The 14,256-nt window shown below is 44.0% G+C and overlaps 1 protein-coding gene across 4 annotated transcripts in view; it reads right to left on the bottom strand.

Moving 5' to 3' along the window:
• Nucleotides 1-8,665: 8,665 nt before the first annotated feature.
• The window catches only part of SLC35F3 (solute carrier family 35 member F3), a 193,385-nt gene continuing 187,794 nt past the window's right edge, over nucleotides 8,666-14,256 (bottom strand). For 3 of the 4 annotated variants that reach the window (XM_067294735.1, XM_013945479.2, XM_067294736.1), the window contains 3 exons: nucleotides 12,270-12,462; nucleotides 10,649-10,738; nucleotides 8,666-8,928 (listed from right to left, as the gene is read on the bottom strand). In XM_067294735.1, coding sequence (XP_067150836.1) covers nucleotides 8,684-8,928; nucleotides 10,649-10,738; nucleotides 12,270-12,462 — 528 coding nt within the window. In that variant the 3' untranslated portion in view covers nucleotides 8,666-8,683. The remainder of the gene's footprint in view (nucleotides 8,929-10,648; nucleotides 10,739-12,269; nucleotides 12,463-14,256) is intronic. The other variant, XM_067294737.1, reaches the window with a different exon arrangement.

Raw genomic sequence — 14,256 nt, 5'->3', positions numbered from 1 at the left:
ACTAGGTTTGAAATTCTCTTTCAGGTAAATCACTTTTTAATAGAAATGTCATTTTTATCTTTAAAATATTTTTAAAAGTCTTTTTAAAACTAAATACCCCTCTTGAAAAAATCAAAGTCTTCAGAGATGACCACTGATTTTGGAACAACAATTTTCTGCATGTAGGAGAAGAATTGCATAAGGATTGGTAGACAATTAATGAATTCCTCAGTTTGTAATTAAAAGCTTCCTTTTCAGTGGCCATTGATAATATTAAAATACCAAAATAAAGATTTGAAAGTGGCATATCAAATTCTAAATCTTTAAGAAATGTATGCCATATTTTCTGTAGCTTTACTCTACTTTCTGTAGCTTTATACAAAGCACTCACTGTTTTCTTTGTTATGTCATATAGATTTCATGTTGTTTTTTACTTTCATTAATTTGTTTTTAACGACAATACAAAAATAGAGAAGGAGTGTTTGAGGAGAAGGAAAATGTTATCTTTTTTTGGTGACCTTAGCAAACTAATTTTCTGAATCCCTAAGAAAACGGACATTGTCATGTTCTTCTTCAACTAAGTGCGTCTTGGGGTTCTTACCATAATTTCCTCATAATGTTGTCTTTGCTGGGTGTAATGATGAAGATTCCTGACCTGTGGCGTTTAGACTGTGAGCAAAAGAGACATGAACATAGAAAATTAAGTAAATGGCTTGGATCATTGAGGAACGGACACAAATGGAGACACGAAGAGACAGACAGAGGCTACTGCAGCCTTCTGTGGTAGCTCCGCATGTGTCTGAGGGCTGGTGTGTAGGTTTGCCAGGCAGGGCTGAAAGGGGGTTAACTGGGAAGTTTCTGTGCAGACTGGTGTGGAGACAGCAGGAGAATGAATGGATAGAACAGGGATTTTCACCTTTTCCAGACCTCTGTTTAGTGATCTGAAGCCTACTGAGAAAAGGCTTGCTTTTTCTTTGTTACCTTGCACGGACACCAATGGAGTAGTCTGTGGAACGCAGTTCGAAAATCACTAGGTTAGAAAGAGGAGTGGAAGTTACGAAGAAGAAAAAAAACCCTGGAGGCTGAGGATTCTTTTGACGTGATGTAGTCATTTACATTAATTACAGGCACTTATTTTAATGCTGATATTCCATTTTTATTCAGTTGTTAGGAAGGCAGAAAACAAAAAGGAGTGTTTTGGGGAGGGCAAGTGATGGTAGGGCAGGAAGACTAGCTAATTCTTATTCTTCTGTTGGCTCCTGCTTAGCAATTCTCCAAGCCCACCAGGGATGAAACAAGCTTGCTTTGCAGCAATGCTAATGTTCAGATTTTTGTAAGAAAGCTCAGATGGGGAGCTAGGAATCTGCCTCTTCTGCAGGCAGACTCCAATTTTCAAAGCCATGCAAATGGAAGAAGAAAACTGTCTTTGGAGTTTCATTTGGATGCCTTCAGATTACTGTGGTGTGTTATTTACTGAAAGCTAAAAAGTGGTTTCTAGTTCTCTCTGAGACTGAAACGCATCCTAAAATTCCTTATCAAAGATGCAGCTGAATACTCACATGCAGTTGTTACCTTTAGTACATCAGCTACACTGATTACCTTATGTTCCTTATAAAACATTGCCAGTGAAGCATCAGTGTACTTCATCAGATGGGATTGCTTACACATGCACAAAGGCAACATAGTTTTCAAACATGGTGAGTATTTGTTCCAAAGATCAATGTCAATTTTCTTAGCAGCCAAGCTAGCAAGTTGGCATGCCTTTGACCAAATCCAAAATCTCACAAGGAGAAGACGATGGTTTTGTTTACGTGTCAGGAAAGCACTGAAGATGTATAACCGGCCAAAAACCACAAGGAGAATATTAAACAGCTTACTTTGTTTGCTCACTAGGCTCCAGTCATTAAAGACTTGGCACCTTCAGAAGCAATCATTGCCAGAGGGACAGTAAGATGTATTGCTGGGAGACAGCAAAGCTATATTTACGGGGTATTTGCCCAAACTGTCTGCTAGTGGCCAGCAGGGCAGGAAATGAAAGCTGAAGCCCAAAGTTTGTAAGTCCTGACAAATCCTGCTGCTTGTCCCTCACTGGAGTCCATCTTTTCGTCTTAAACATCTGGGCCAGTTGTGGGTACATGCAGAACCTGGAGCTTGGTGTAGATAATCTGAGGAGGTTAGCCAAGGCACTCCTCCCCTATGGGGAGGCTGAGGAGAAGAACCAGGTTTCAATCTCTCAGTGGTTTTGTCCTTCCATGCTCAGAGGAGTCTGATGGATGGATGACTTTCCATATTCTCATCTTGGTCCTTTTTTCAGAGGATGGCAAGCAATGTACTCAGATTTCTGAAGAGTTTCGTTTCTTACCAAAGAAACTAAGCTATTGTGGGTCCAAAGAAAAGGTTTTCTTGTGGCCTAATAGTCGGTTAGTGAGGTAGGGAGTGGAGAGTAGGAATAAATCGTTGCTGATCAAGTGGAGAGAGATTATAAAAGGAGCTATGGTGAGGCCAATGTTGTTGTATGTACTCATAAATGATTGGGAAAAGAAAGAACATTTCCTGATCATCCTTTTTTACTGATTCAGGAGAATAAAGGCTAAAACTGAGAGAGAATCTTTCACTGTCATGTAACTAGGCAGTAAAATAGCTGTTGACTTTCAGAATTAATAAATACAGAGTAATGGACATGCTTAAAAAGTCTAAAATTCATGGTGAAGGGCTCTAAATTAGCTGTTCTCACTCAGGAAAGAATTTCTCAATTTATAGTGGATAGTATTAAATCATGTCCATTTTAATCCTATTTATGTATCATTTGCCTGAAAGATCCGCTGCAGCTTATTTAGTATTGTTCCCAACTAATGCACTGATGGCTGTCTTGAGCTGTGAGGTTGGCTGAATCTAGAACTGGAGGGAAACCTGGAGATCAAGGGCTGGAAAGTTTAAGAGATCATCTAGTTCAGCAGTAGGGTAGATGAGTTATACCTAGATTATTCCAGAGGGATTGTATTTAACATGTTCTTAAATGCCCAAAAGTGAGACTTCCAGAAGCTCCCTTGTTTAAGCCTGTTTCAAACTTTAATTAGCTGTTATGAGTTTCACTCTCCATTACTGAAAAGTAGGTTGGTTCCATCCTAGCATATCTGCAGTGTACATGCAGAAATATTGGTCTCCATCCTCTTTAGAATAATCTTTTGCCTATATAAAGATTGATATTACATTTCCCCCCGAGTCTGATCTCTCTGAATTTGTCAAACTCAATTCCTTCAGCTTGTCTTCATAGGTAATATTTTCTGAATTGCTGACATTGCTTCCATCTGGATTGTCCCCTCTGGATTCTCCCCTGAGCCTAACAGTTTAAAAATATTCTGAAATATTAGAAAAATCAAATGTCTAAGACAAATATGTCTTCAGGTCGTTTAACTTCAGCTGACTAAAGGACTTTCATTTGTTTTTCACTGAGTTAAGCATAGTCTCATTTCAAGCTCTTGTTTTGGATGCAAAGTCCTCCTTTGCATTTCATAACTTTTTGTATCCAGTAAAAAATATACAAGACCAGGAAAGTCCTATTTTTATTTTGACTGATATCCTGTTGGCTCTGGATGATGTATTTCATTTATAGGTAGCATAATCATAAATATCAAGTCCATCTAAAGAAGGAGGAGTAAGCTTATTCTGTGCTGCTGCTTTTGAGTATTTTGTTTAAAAATTCTTCAAGGCATATTTGATAGACTGCAGTTCATCATATTTAATATTTTTCCCTAACAGAGTTTTATACGGAAGAGGGAAACATGAGGCGGCTTTATCTTCAGAAACTTCACTTTGAGCCACTGGTCCCTCCTTAGGAATGTGATTTCCTCCTAAAAGAAGATTTTTTTTTTCTTTCAGAGGGTCTTTCAGCTCTTTCTTTTTTTTCTTATTTTCCTTTTTAGTGTTCAAGATTTGATTAAGGTACAGGCTATTACAGAAGTGCCCTAGAACATGCCAGCTAAAGTCTACTTGTTTCTCTTAATAATGATGAGCTAATTAAACTCATCCATCAAAATCTATTACTGCTAGCAGTTTCTGCAAAGACCACTTCTATGAGGATTGGATTGTGAAAGGAGCTTCTCAGTCTTGGCCTTTGTCAAGCAGTAGCTCAATTTTGGAGGCCTTGCAGGACTCCTTCCTCGTTGCAGGAGAAATCAGGAACATGGAGCCAGATGTTTTCTCCCCATAGTTTGTGACTATAGTATGCACACAGACCGAAGGATAGGTAACATTCATGGCAGATCTGTAACATCCTTTTCAGTGAAGAGGGGTTTTTCACATGTTTCTGTTGTGCAGAGTTTGAGTTTATTGGGAATGTGGTACAGAGTGAGTTTAGTAGATTAAGACTTCAGTATTCACTGCATGAGGAAACCTTCACTTTCCAGTGGGTTTTCAGGCCTGCAAGTACAGTGAGCAGAAAGATTTTTGACCAGAAATAGGGTCAATCTGGTGATGTTACCTTCCCTGTGGGTTGATGTTACTGTTTATATTAGTCCTGACCAACTTAGTTTTGCATTAGCTTCATTACAGAGCACTCTGGAGAGCTGGGGGCTAGTGACTTGTCCATGAGCTTGCAGGAAACATTCATTCTGCCCCAGAACTTGGCGATCCACAGGTCTTGCTAATCTACTCTCAGCCCCTAAAATAGTAAAGCTACGTGTTGGTTTCAGTATCTTCTGTTCTTCTGTCTAGTACTGTGGCTGGATCTATACCTTTCATAGCTGTTTTTTGGAAGGCTGCAGACATGAACCCAGCCATCCTTGACAGAAAAATAGGAGAAACTTTCTAATATAATAAGCCCAGCTCTGGCTTATGTGCTGATGAAAGGCTCATGCAATCCCTGGAGAGCTGCAACAAAAAAATGATGATAAAGGCAGCAGCATGAGACAACACTACAGACAACAGGCCAAGGAAGAAGACTTGCAGGGGAGGAGGAGAACTGTTATTCCTTCCCTGGATTCCTCACTATTACATTGTGTGGCAGTGAAAGCAGGCAGCTGCGATGAGTCTGGTGTTGCTATTTACTGTCCTGAGATTTCTTTCACTTGCTGCTTTAACAAGCGCTCTTGATCATTACTGGCTTCCCTCTTTGCTGAAGGAGCCAGGAGACATTGTGAGGGCAAAGATGGGGTGGGAGACTGAGGATCCAGGTCAGCACTTGAACAAGGGTGAACGATGCTGGCTGGCAGTGCTGCAAGGGCAGGAGCCATGCAGTGGCAATGCAGGAGTCTAGCTTCGGAGAAGCCAGGCAGCCAGGCCTGATGCTGCCAGGGACCTGCAGTTCTGCCTCAGGAGGAGGTGTGAGGTGGTCAAGAATGGGCTAGAAATGCTGGCTTGGGTTGCTCTCTCCTATGGTGGTAGGTACTGCCCTGCAGAGCAACACCAGATCTACACAGTGCAACTGAATTGCACAGCACTTTGACTCTCAGGGCAGGCAGGGGAGTCTGCCGCAACACAGCCCTGACCTGCATGGTACTTAATTTGTCCTGCGAGTCCCTGAACGATCCGGGATCAGGAGGGTTCAATCTTGCCATCATCCAAAGAGTGACACAGTTGCATCCCAGTGTCAGCTCAGAAGGGTTTGCTGTCTGCCCTGTCGTTCTACTGGGAGCCAGTGACTCCAGTTCCTTCTAGCATTGTCGTTCCTCAACTTCAGATCTCTGACACTTCGCACCTAAAAATGACACATGTATCCATAGGGGCATGCCGCTTTCTTGACTTTCTCCCAGTCACACTCTGGACTTTAGTGTCTGGAAATTTTTGTTAAGCAACTGCTTACCCTCAAATCAGGTGGTTATCTTTAGGGCAAGATATTGCATTAAAAATATAGGTGATTTTGTGTGATTAAGTTGTCTACATGTAGTTTAGAATTGCTTAAAATAGGTAAATCTAGTTTGTGCAGTTCCCACTCAGGTGAGATACTGTAATAAAGTACTGTTTGAAATCCCAGCCCTTGCCTTTATTTAGCCTGTTCTCAGGAAGGATAAGCCAGCAGAAGCAATGACAGTTCTATCTTGTAAATCACAAAATTTTATTGATGCTGATATCCATTATGGTACATAAAATCCTCCAAGGTCCTTACTGAATATTAAAAAAATCTGCTGCCCTTTTAGGAGTTAATGCACATTAGGTGCAGTTTTTAAAAAGGCATTTAGAGCCCTTTGGATACCTCTCAGATTGTATCAGGTGCACAGTAAATGGGGTGCAGAGATTATGTAAGATGCAATTTACAGGGAATATGGAAAATGGAATGACCCTTTGTACGTTCTTTTTTTGCCTTGTCTCGGACAGGGAGCTTGGGGAGCGGTGTGGGATACTTAGAGGATGACAAAGTGATATACCAGAAAACGCAGTAGGCGTTAAACTATGGGCCTTGAATTCAAGTTTGTAGGTGTGTGCCCCTCAAACCGGTTATTAGACTTGTCCCTGTGCTCCTGTCCTATACCTTACCCTCCCATGCTTCCCAAAGAAAGGGATTTAAAAATTCAGGTGTGTAATGCTACTGACACAATGGTTGGGAGCAGCTTCCCATAGCCTCAGGTTCTGGCTTGCATGTGTAATCTCTGTTAGCAAGTCTTTAGTGCCTATTTGGTCATGAAGGGATATGTAGAGACCAAATGAACATACAGCTGGGGTTAGTGCCTTGTTACCCATGTACATCCCCATGTCCTATCCATAGCTTTTAAATACCTCTTAGCATATGCATTTATGGCTGTTCACAGCTAGTTTCATGTGACTGTATTTGGAAGGGCAGCTTTTCCTTTGGTCTATTTCTGCTGGTCATGTGTTTCCTGATGCCTAATGTGAGCCCTCTGGACCTATTTGTCCCCAGTGGGATGTTACAGACTTTGCTTTAGAGGAGCGACTGCAAGCAGTACAGCTATGTTGCTGCCTGGAGTCTTGTCACCTTCAGTGGGACACCACATGATGGAGGCTGCAGTTTTCTTTAGCAACTGCGCATGTGCCTGGTTAGGTCATTGCAATGCCTGTGGACTGGAGGACAAGCACAGTAAGGGCTGGCCTGTTCTTCTCCGGACCGTGGTCATGGACAAGGTCTAGTTTTGTGTCTGAAGTCAGCGAGATTCTGAACAGAGGGAAAGCCTCCTTCTCTGCAGCTTGGTTTGCAAGACCTGGCTGAAGGCTTGATGGTCTTGTCTCTCCCTTCTTACGGCTTTGGCTAAATATCACCCACAGTAAAACTGAAGCAAAGGTTCAATCAGGGCAGGGAGGGAAGCAGATGACATTGACCAAGACTGAGTTTAAAATCTTTTATTATTTAGCTTTGCCAAACAGATAATGGAATCTGAAGTCGATTTGCTCAAATGTTTTGAAGTGGATGCCACCCCTGCCTGAGACAAAGATGGCTTCAGTGACAGCAGGGACCCTTGGGTTATGGCAGTGGTTCGAAAGAACACTTTAATTTCGTATGCAACAATGTAAACTTCAAAAATAGTAAACTATAACCTTTTTTCCCTTTTTACATAGCATGTGATCTATCACAGATAGAAATTTAATGGCGAACCAAAATCGCGTAAGTAAACATCCTGGTGCTTACAAGTTTCATAAAAAGTGTTACATTTGATGTAAATATCTTACATTTTTAACTCTTAACACTCACAATTATGGAGTAAAAGCAACTGGCGATTCACCCCCTTAGTCCATATTCTCAGACTGTACAGTAGCAACCACGTTCTTGTCAGCTCCATTGCTCATTTTCAGTCAGATTTTTCCACACATGACCAAGATTCCCCTTTTTTCACACTAATGTTAATCAAGTGCAGCTCCACACAGGGGTAAAGCCTGTGCAAGTGAGAAGAGAATCAGGTCTCCTGGGTGCAAACTTGCAGCCCCCTGGACCGTGCGTCCCCACAGAAGCCACAGTGCATATGGGGGGGGGGGGCATGTCCTGATGCCGGTGGGAATTTGGGGTCCCCTGGGGCTGCAAGCCTGGGCTCTGCATTGCAAGTGTCTTGTGGTGGGACCTGGTCCTACATGGATAAAGATAAGAGTTCTGTAGAAGGCACTGGATTTCTCTTGCATGATTTTAAACATGGACTACAGTCATGTGCAGTATAAGGAGATCTGGGCTCTAGATTGCTCCCCCTCTAGCACTTTAGTGCAAGCATTTTAACACTTGAATTTTCATCTGGTTCTAGTGTAATGTGCTCATCTACACAGAGTGATTTCTAAACCTCCTTCTCTCTGCTCTTCCCCCCACCTTCTTGTTCCCAAAAAGATTCTCTTTTGGTTCCTTGAAAACTTTCAGAGTACAGCTCTGGTCAAAAATAAACATGTGATGTAGCATAGCATTTGTTTCTTTTAAATCACAGTGTGCAATGCATCATTCAGTACCTAATGTTCAAAATGTCTGCCCTGCTTCTCATGAAAATCAATCTTTAAAATAACCTATGCAAATATATTTTGACTATATATTACATTCATTTAAAAAGAGAGTAGAGGTTCTTGGTTTGCAGTTTTTTTTCAGTGTACTACTTAAGTGAAAGGTCTGATGTGAAAAAAGTACAAGCAAACTGGACATGCCAAGACTTGATGCCTTAGATGGTGATCATATCAAAACTGTACAAGTATGTACACCATGTTGGACAGGTGTGCTTCTTCCAAAGAAAAGACCTTTGCATCATCATATATAAGGTTAACCACAGAGTTTTGGTAAAAAGAGCATTTAATGAGCAAAGGATGACATGGAGGGGCGAGTTCTCCGGCTTTTGTTAGGCAGTCCTGACACAATGTCTCCATTCCCTTCAGGGATTTCTTCCTTCTTCCGGACTTTGAGACGTGTGAGGAGCTTTATCACCCAGACGTCCCATTCCTCTGGCAAGAGCAACAGGAGGAAGCCCAGGCCAATAATGACGATGGCGATTACTCGGACACTATTGAAGACAATTTCACTCATGTAGTGATCAACAACTGTATGGGACATTGAACTGGTGTTATTATGTGGGACAAAGCATTAGGGCAGTATTCCCTTCCCCCCCCCTCACCTCCCCGACTCTGAAGGCTGGGCTGAGGTGCTGGATATGGTGCACAGGAGAACATGGCCATGGAGGAGATGGGGGTGGGGAGCCTACTCTTACTCCTGGTTTAGCCCAGAGCAGGATACAGCTCAGTTCAAAGCAGACAAAATTTGCCTGTGAGCGCAGGAGACAACAGGGGATGTTCCCTGGAGCTGCATTTGTTGTCCATGGTAGCATCTTCTCCCTCATTCACCAACAAGCCCAGGGACTCCTGCTGATGTCCAGGTATGCAGAGAAGGGGGCCTTTCCCTTCCCTGGCACAGCAGCTCCTTCCTGCAATAACAAGTTCTCCCTCTGCTTGCCCTGCTGAGCAAGAAGCTCAGGGCAGACTGAGCCATGCAAGCACTCTGGTGTATGGTACCAAAGTCAGGCATTCATCCCTGATGATTTAAGAGCCATTAGCATTACGTTTGAATGAGAGAACACTGCGTTGTCTTTGTGTTCATTATTAACTCTATGCAAAGATATCCAGAGAGCGCTCCCTAATTGCTGTGCTGTGACTCTTGACATGATTGCTAGCATTTGTCAAGGTCTCCCATGTGCCTCTGGAGGTGTGACAGCTAATTCAAAATGGTAGGTGAGCATCTGCCTGAGCCACTTCTGTGTGCATGGAGTCAGTGCAAAGCTGGGAGCTGCCGCCCCCACCAAGACACTAGTTGAGTGTGCTGGATTTAGGTGTCTTTGGTTGGGAGAGGTAAATGAGGTCCTCGCTCTGGAGTGGTTTTTTCTCACTCCTGCGACTACCCACAGAGCCTCAGGAGACCAACCTTCTTGCTGGCAGCATCTGGAAATCCCCTGCTCTATTGTACCTCCCTGGGGATGCCAGCTGTCCTGTTTCTGCCTCCAAACATAGCCTGGGTGCACGGGGAGCTCTGCACAGGGTGGCACGGCACATCAGCAGTGCCAGGGCATCCTTTGCCAAGGGATTCTGTGTGAGGACCAGGGAAGCCAGCGGCAGGGTGCCTTCGCCATGGCTGGGAGGCTCCACCGCCGCCTGCTAGCATCTGGGGGAGGTGTCAGGAGGTGATGCAGATGTGCCCTCCCCTGCCCGGCCCTCTTAGTCCCGTAGTCTCTTGGTTCTCAGTGGTTCAGAAAACGGTCAGAGAAATGTACCAGGCTGTGCCCAAAATCAACTTGGCCAGTTTTCTTGATAATCCTGGCACTGTTAAGCACCTGCTATACTACTTACCCAGGGCAAGAAGAATTACTGATACACATTTGCAGCTCTAAAACGTAAGCAATCTTATTGCTTTGAATTTAGTATTAAGCCTGCCCTAAGGAAATCATTAAGAATGACTTCTGCTTCCTCCATGAGTTTTCATCCCAACCCAGAGATGAGTGACTTCAAACCTACTTTATTTTTCAGTATGCTAGCTTCTTCAAACAGTCAGTAACTTTAAAAGAAATTACAGAAATAATGAATTTTCATGTGTTTTTGTACAATACAAATTTAACCCTAAAGTATACATTTTTAATCAGTGTCATCTTCATAAGTTTTCAAAGAGAAGATGCAAAACATGTTTATTAAAGCTATTTGTTTATATACCTATTAGATATTTGAAAGGCCACAGATTTTGTGTATTTGCTAAGATGCAAAAGCCAGAAATTCTTACCTGCATTTACTGGGACACTCAGTACAATTCCAAGAGATATCAAGGTGGGGTACGTAATAGCAATTCCAAAGTTTAATAGAATATTGAATGCTGAAGAAAGAAAGAAAATCACCTTTTATTATTAGATTCACAGTGAAACCGGGAAAAAGAGACTGTCACCTGAAAAATGCTGAGTTATTCCCCCTGTACATTGTCCACATAGGCTGCACATTAACTCCTGCTAGTATTCCTGGAAGTTACCTGTACACAGATGTTTGTCTGCTGCATGTCTATCTGTCTGAGGCATTGCTATTTCTAGCAGACTGTATAGCCCACCGGGGTCCAGCAGCAGGATCAGGATGAGGTTTGGATATTTTCTCTCTCTTAGCGTTAAATGATAAAGCTTGATTCCTGGGCTATTCCCAATTTCTATACTGATCCCCTTTTCCTGCTGAAAGACTAAATATTTTTCATCTAGGAGATTTCAGCCAGACAGGCACTTCTCTCTGGATACTTCTTATGAAAAAAGCTGTCTGCAGCTGCAGGTGGAACATATTGTAACTCTAACCCTCTTCCTCACAGGAACCTGGTAAATATCATTTCACTGTGATATCGTACACCATTCGTGGAGTGTCCTATGACAAATTAGGAATTGCTTTGGACCAAATGCACCCTTGATCTATGGTATTTATCTCTAGCAAAGTCACAAGAGCCTCACCAGTACAGAATATGTCAGCAGCTGGGGCTCTGATTGATTTCTAATAAATATATACCTATATCACACATCCCAGTGATCACCTGCCAAATTCTGCACTATTTCCTTACAGAAAACTTCCATTTAGTCCACTTATAAGTAAACTGGAGATACTTCTGGAGTCAAACAGGGTGACTGCTTAGGGTAAAAGGCACTGCACTGTGATGCTGGACAGGGATAGAAATGCACTATTTCCAGTTGAAATTAAAGGAACAGTTTAGGAGATGTGATGCCATTAACCAGTTTAGAGACCAACTGCGGCGCCAGAGTCAACACACATGGTTTAGCAAGGAACAGCACCCCATTTCTGATGATTATGAATCATCAGACCCTGGATTTAGCATCCCGCCCAAGCTGAGGTCCTTTGGTGGCAAAGTAGCAGCAGCTGAAGTAAGAAGTGCCACCTACCAAATTCCCATCAGTGCTATGTGATGCTAAATTTTCTAAAGATTCCTACGCTTTAGGAGCCATTTGCTATTACTGAAGTCCCCAGAGGTGCTGGAGGTTGGCCTTGACTGGCCCAGCCAGTGCCTTGATTACCTGTGGAATACTGATGAGCGCATGGTGACACCCCTCCCTGACGAGCTCCTTCCCATGACAGCACAGGCAAGCATATTTGTCCCTGTGACACTTCACAGGTAGGAGTTAGAACAAACTTTGCAGTTTAGTCTCACAGCATGGTCTAATGAAAGCCATGATACTTTGGTTGGTGACAGCCAAACCGAGGCCGTGTAAGAGTGGACCTTCTGCATGATTTCTCAAGCTAAAACAGGTTCAGAAATAGAGAAGACAGTTCCTGTATGTCAGAGATATACAGCTTGCCTCAGTGGCTGGTTTCTGGCACACTCTCTCACCCTTGAGCATTACAAACATCTGACATATACTTACTCAATAAGAGAATTGAAAATCCGCAAAGGTTTCCCCAAGGAATGACATCGAAAGAGCTCCAGTATTCCACTTTGGTAAAATAAAGGATGACAGGAATACAGGTAACGAAGAGGACATTGAAGACAGCTAACACAGACAGAAATAAGGCGGCTTCTCCAAACTTAGCACTGCCCAGAAGAAGTTTGAATAAAACCTGCAAGAGAAGAACACACGGGCTTGTTTAGCTCTCTTGTACCTGCTGTCACTTAGTACCACTCCTGTGGCAGGCTGGCACCCACAGCGCCTGGCGCCCTGCTCAGGGCAGAGGGACTGCACGTGGAGTGGTGCTGGGCTGCACATACGTAACAGCGTTGGCCAGACACCTGTGACTGCTATTAGTGAAGCTCTGCCCAGCGGCTCGTGTGCCGGGGACTTCTTGCTCTGGGTGCTCCCCTGCACATAGATGGGGGCAGCTGCCAAGCAAACCCCGTGTGAAGGAGGCTCGGTGGGTTGTTACCAGGACCCGGCATCTCCCAACAAGCCTGCAAGCTCTGTGGCTTGGGTGAGTGGGCTGGCAGGGGCACCACTGCCAGGGATGACAGGCTGCTCTGAAGGGATTTCCCTTTGCCCCTCATTCCCTTTGCTTTGACTTGCCTGTCAATCAATCCCCTTTAATTGGGAGGATTTTTTTTCTGTGATGTGAATCTCCTCCTCCTCCTAGACACTGGATGGAGAAACGCTTCCCCAGGCTATACTGAGAGGTGGGACTTGCCTTCCCTCGGGTGCTCTGCAGGGCCACCAGGTGAAAGGCTCATGGCTTGATGACTGTTTACAGTGTATTTTTTAGGAAGTAAATGAGGCTTAAAGCCTCCAAGTTTTACATTAACTTGTAGCATGCCCAATTTTTTCTGAAGAAGGAAGGGCCCTGCTACCTTGAAGAAGCAGGCTGTGATAAGAGTAATATTTTGGTGTACTTTACTGATCGGGGTTGCTGAGCTGGCGACACCCTCTTGCGAGAGGCAGACTGGCCTGAGCCTTACCAGGGCCCGACATCTCGCCCTCAGCGAGAGCAGCAGGGCTGGGATCGGCTTGTCCCCAAAAGGCCGATACTGCAGCAACCAGACAGTCCAGAGCTCATTGATGGAGTGATTAGGGGGACTGCAAAGAGTGATTTAAAAGCTTTGGTTTGCTAATAAGGAATAGGAGAAGAGAGAAAGAGAGGAAATAAAGAATGTGAGTAGCCCATCTGGGGCACCCCTGCTGCCTCATTCCTCAGCTTGTGCTGGGATCTGCATGAATTTTCCACCACAGACCTGCAAGGATCTGGTGGATCCCATGTGCTCCAGGCACAGCCTTCCCTGACACGTGCTGCAAATGGAGACTGGCGATGGATTGTGATTTACTGTTTCATTCTGGGATGCCAGCACCCCTTTTCCTGTTTTGCATGGTCAGGGTCTGCTGTCTCTTCCTCATGTCTAACTAGACCACCTCAAGCAAGTCTAGCAGGGCTGCTACCAGCTCCCTTTTCTTTTTTCTTTTTTTTTTTTTTGGTGAATTGTATCTGTCTGGCCCAGCACAGTGATGCTTCAGGAGGAGGGAAGCAGAACCAGCTACACAGCCATAACTGGCCGGTGCAGCTGCATTATAGCACAAAATGTCTTGACTGCTGGTTATTCCTCATTTGCCACCTCAGGATGTTGCCATGGCCCTGGCTACAGGCATGGAGGCAGCTGGCAGAGGCAGCCTGACCTGTCCATGTCTGGAGGAGGTGTGCAGGGCGGGCTGTATGAGGAGCTGGTACTGCTCCATCCAGTGTAGCTTGCTGGACACTTACACCTGCCTGCCCTTTTAGCATGCGCTTGCATTGAACTTAGAGAAATTGAGTCAAACTGCAGCAAGCAAGGCCAGTACAGCCACAGCAGCATGGCTTTTGTTTCAGCTGCCCAGCTCCATGTGTCCTCAAGCATAGGAGGATACACCCTGCTGTCACCTCTCCACGCCTGGACAC

This window comes from Apteryx mantelli, chromosome 3 (genome assembly GCF_036417845.1).
Source record: "Apteryx mantelli isolate bAptMan1 chromosome 3, bAptMan1.hap1, whole genome shotgun sequence".
Taxonomy (NCBI): Eukaryota; Metazoa; Chordata; class Aves; order Apterygiformes; family Apterygidae; genus Apteryx; species Apteryx mantelli.
Note: the sequence above shows the minus strand (reverse complement) of the source record. Positions and strands in the feature narration are given on the sequence as shown.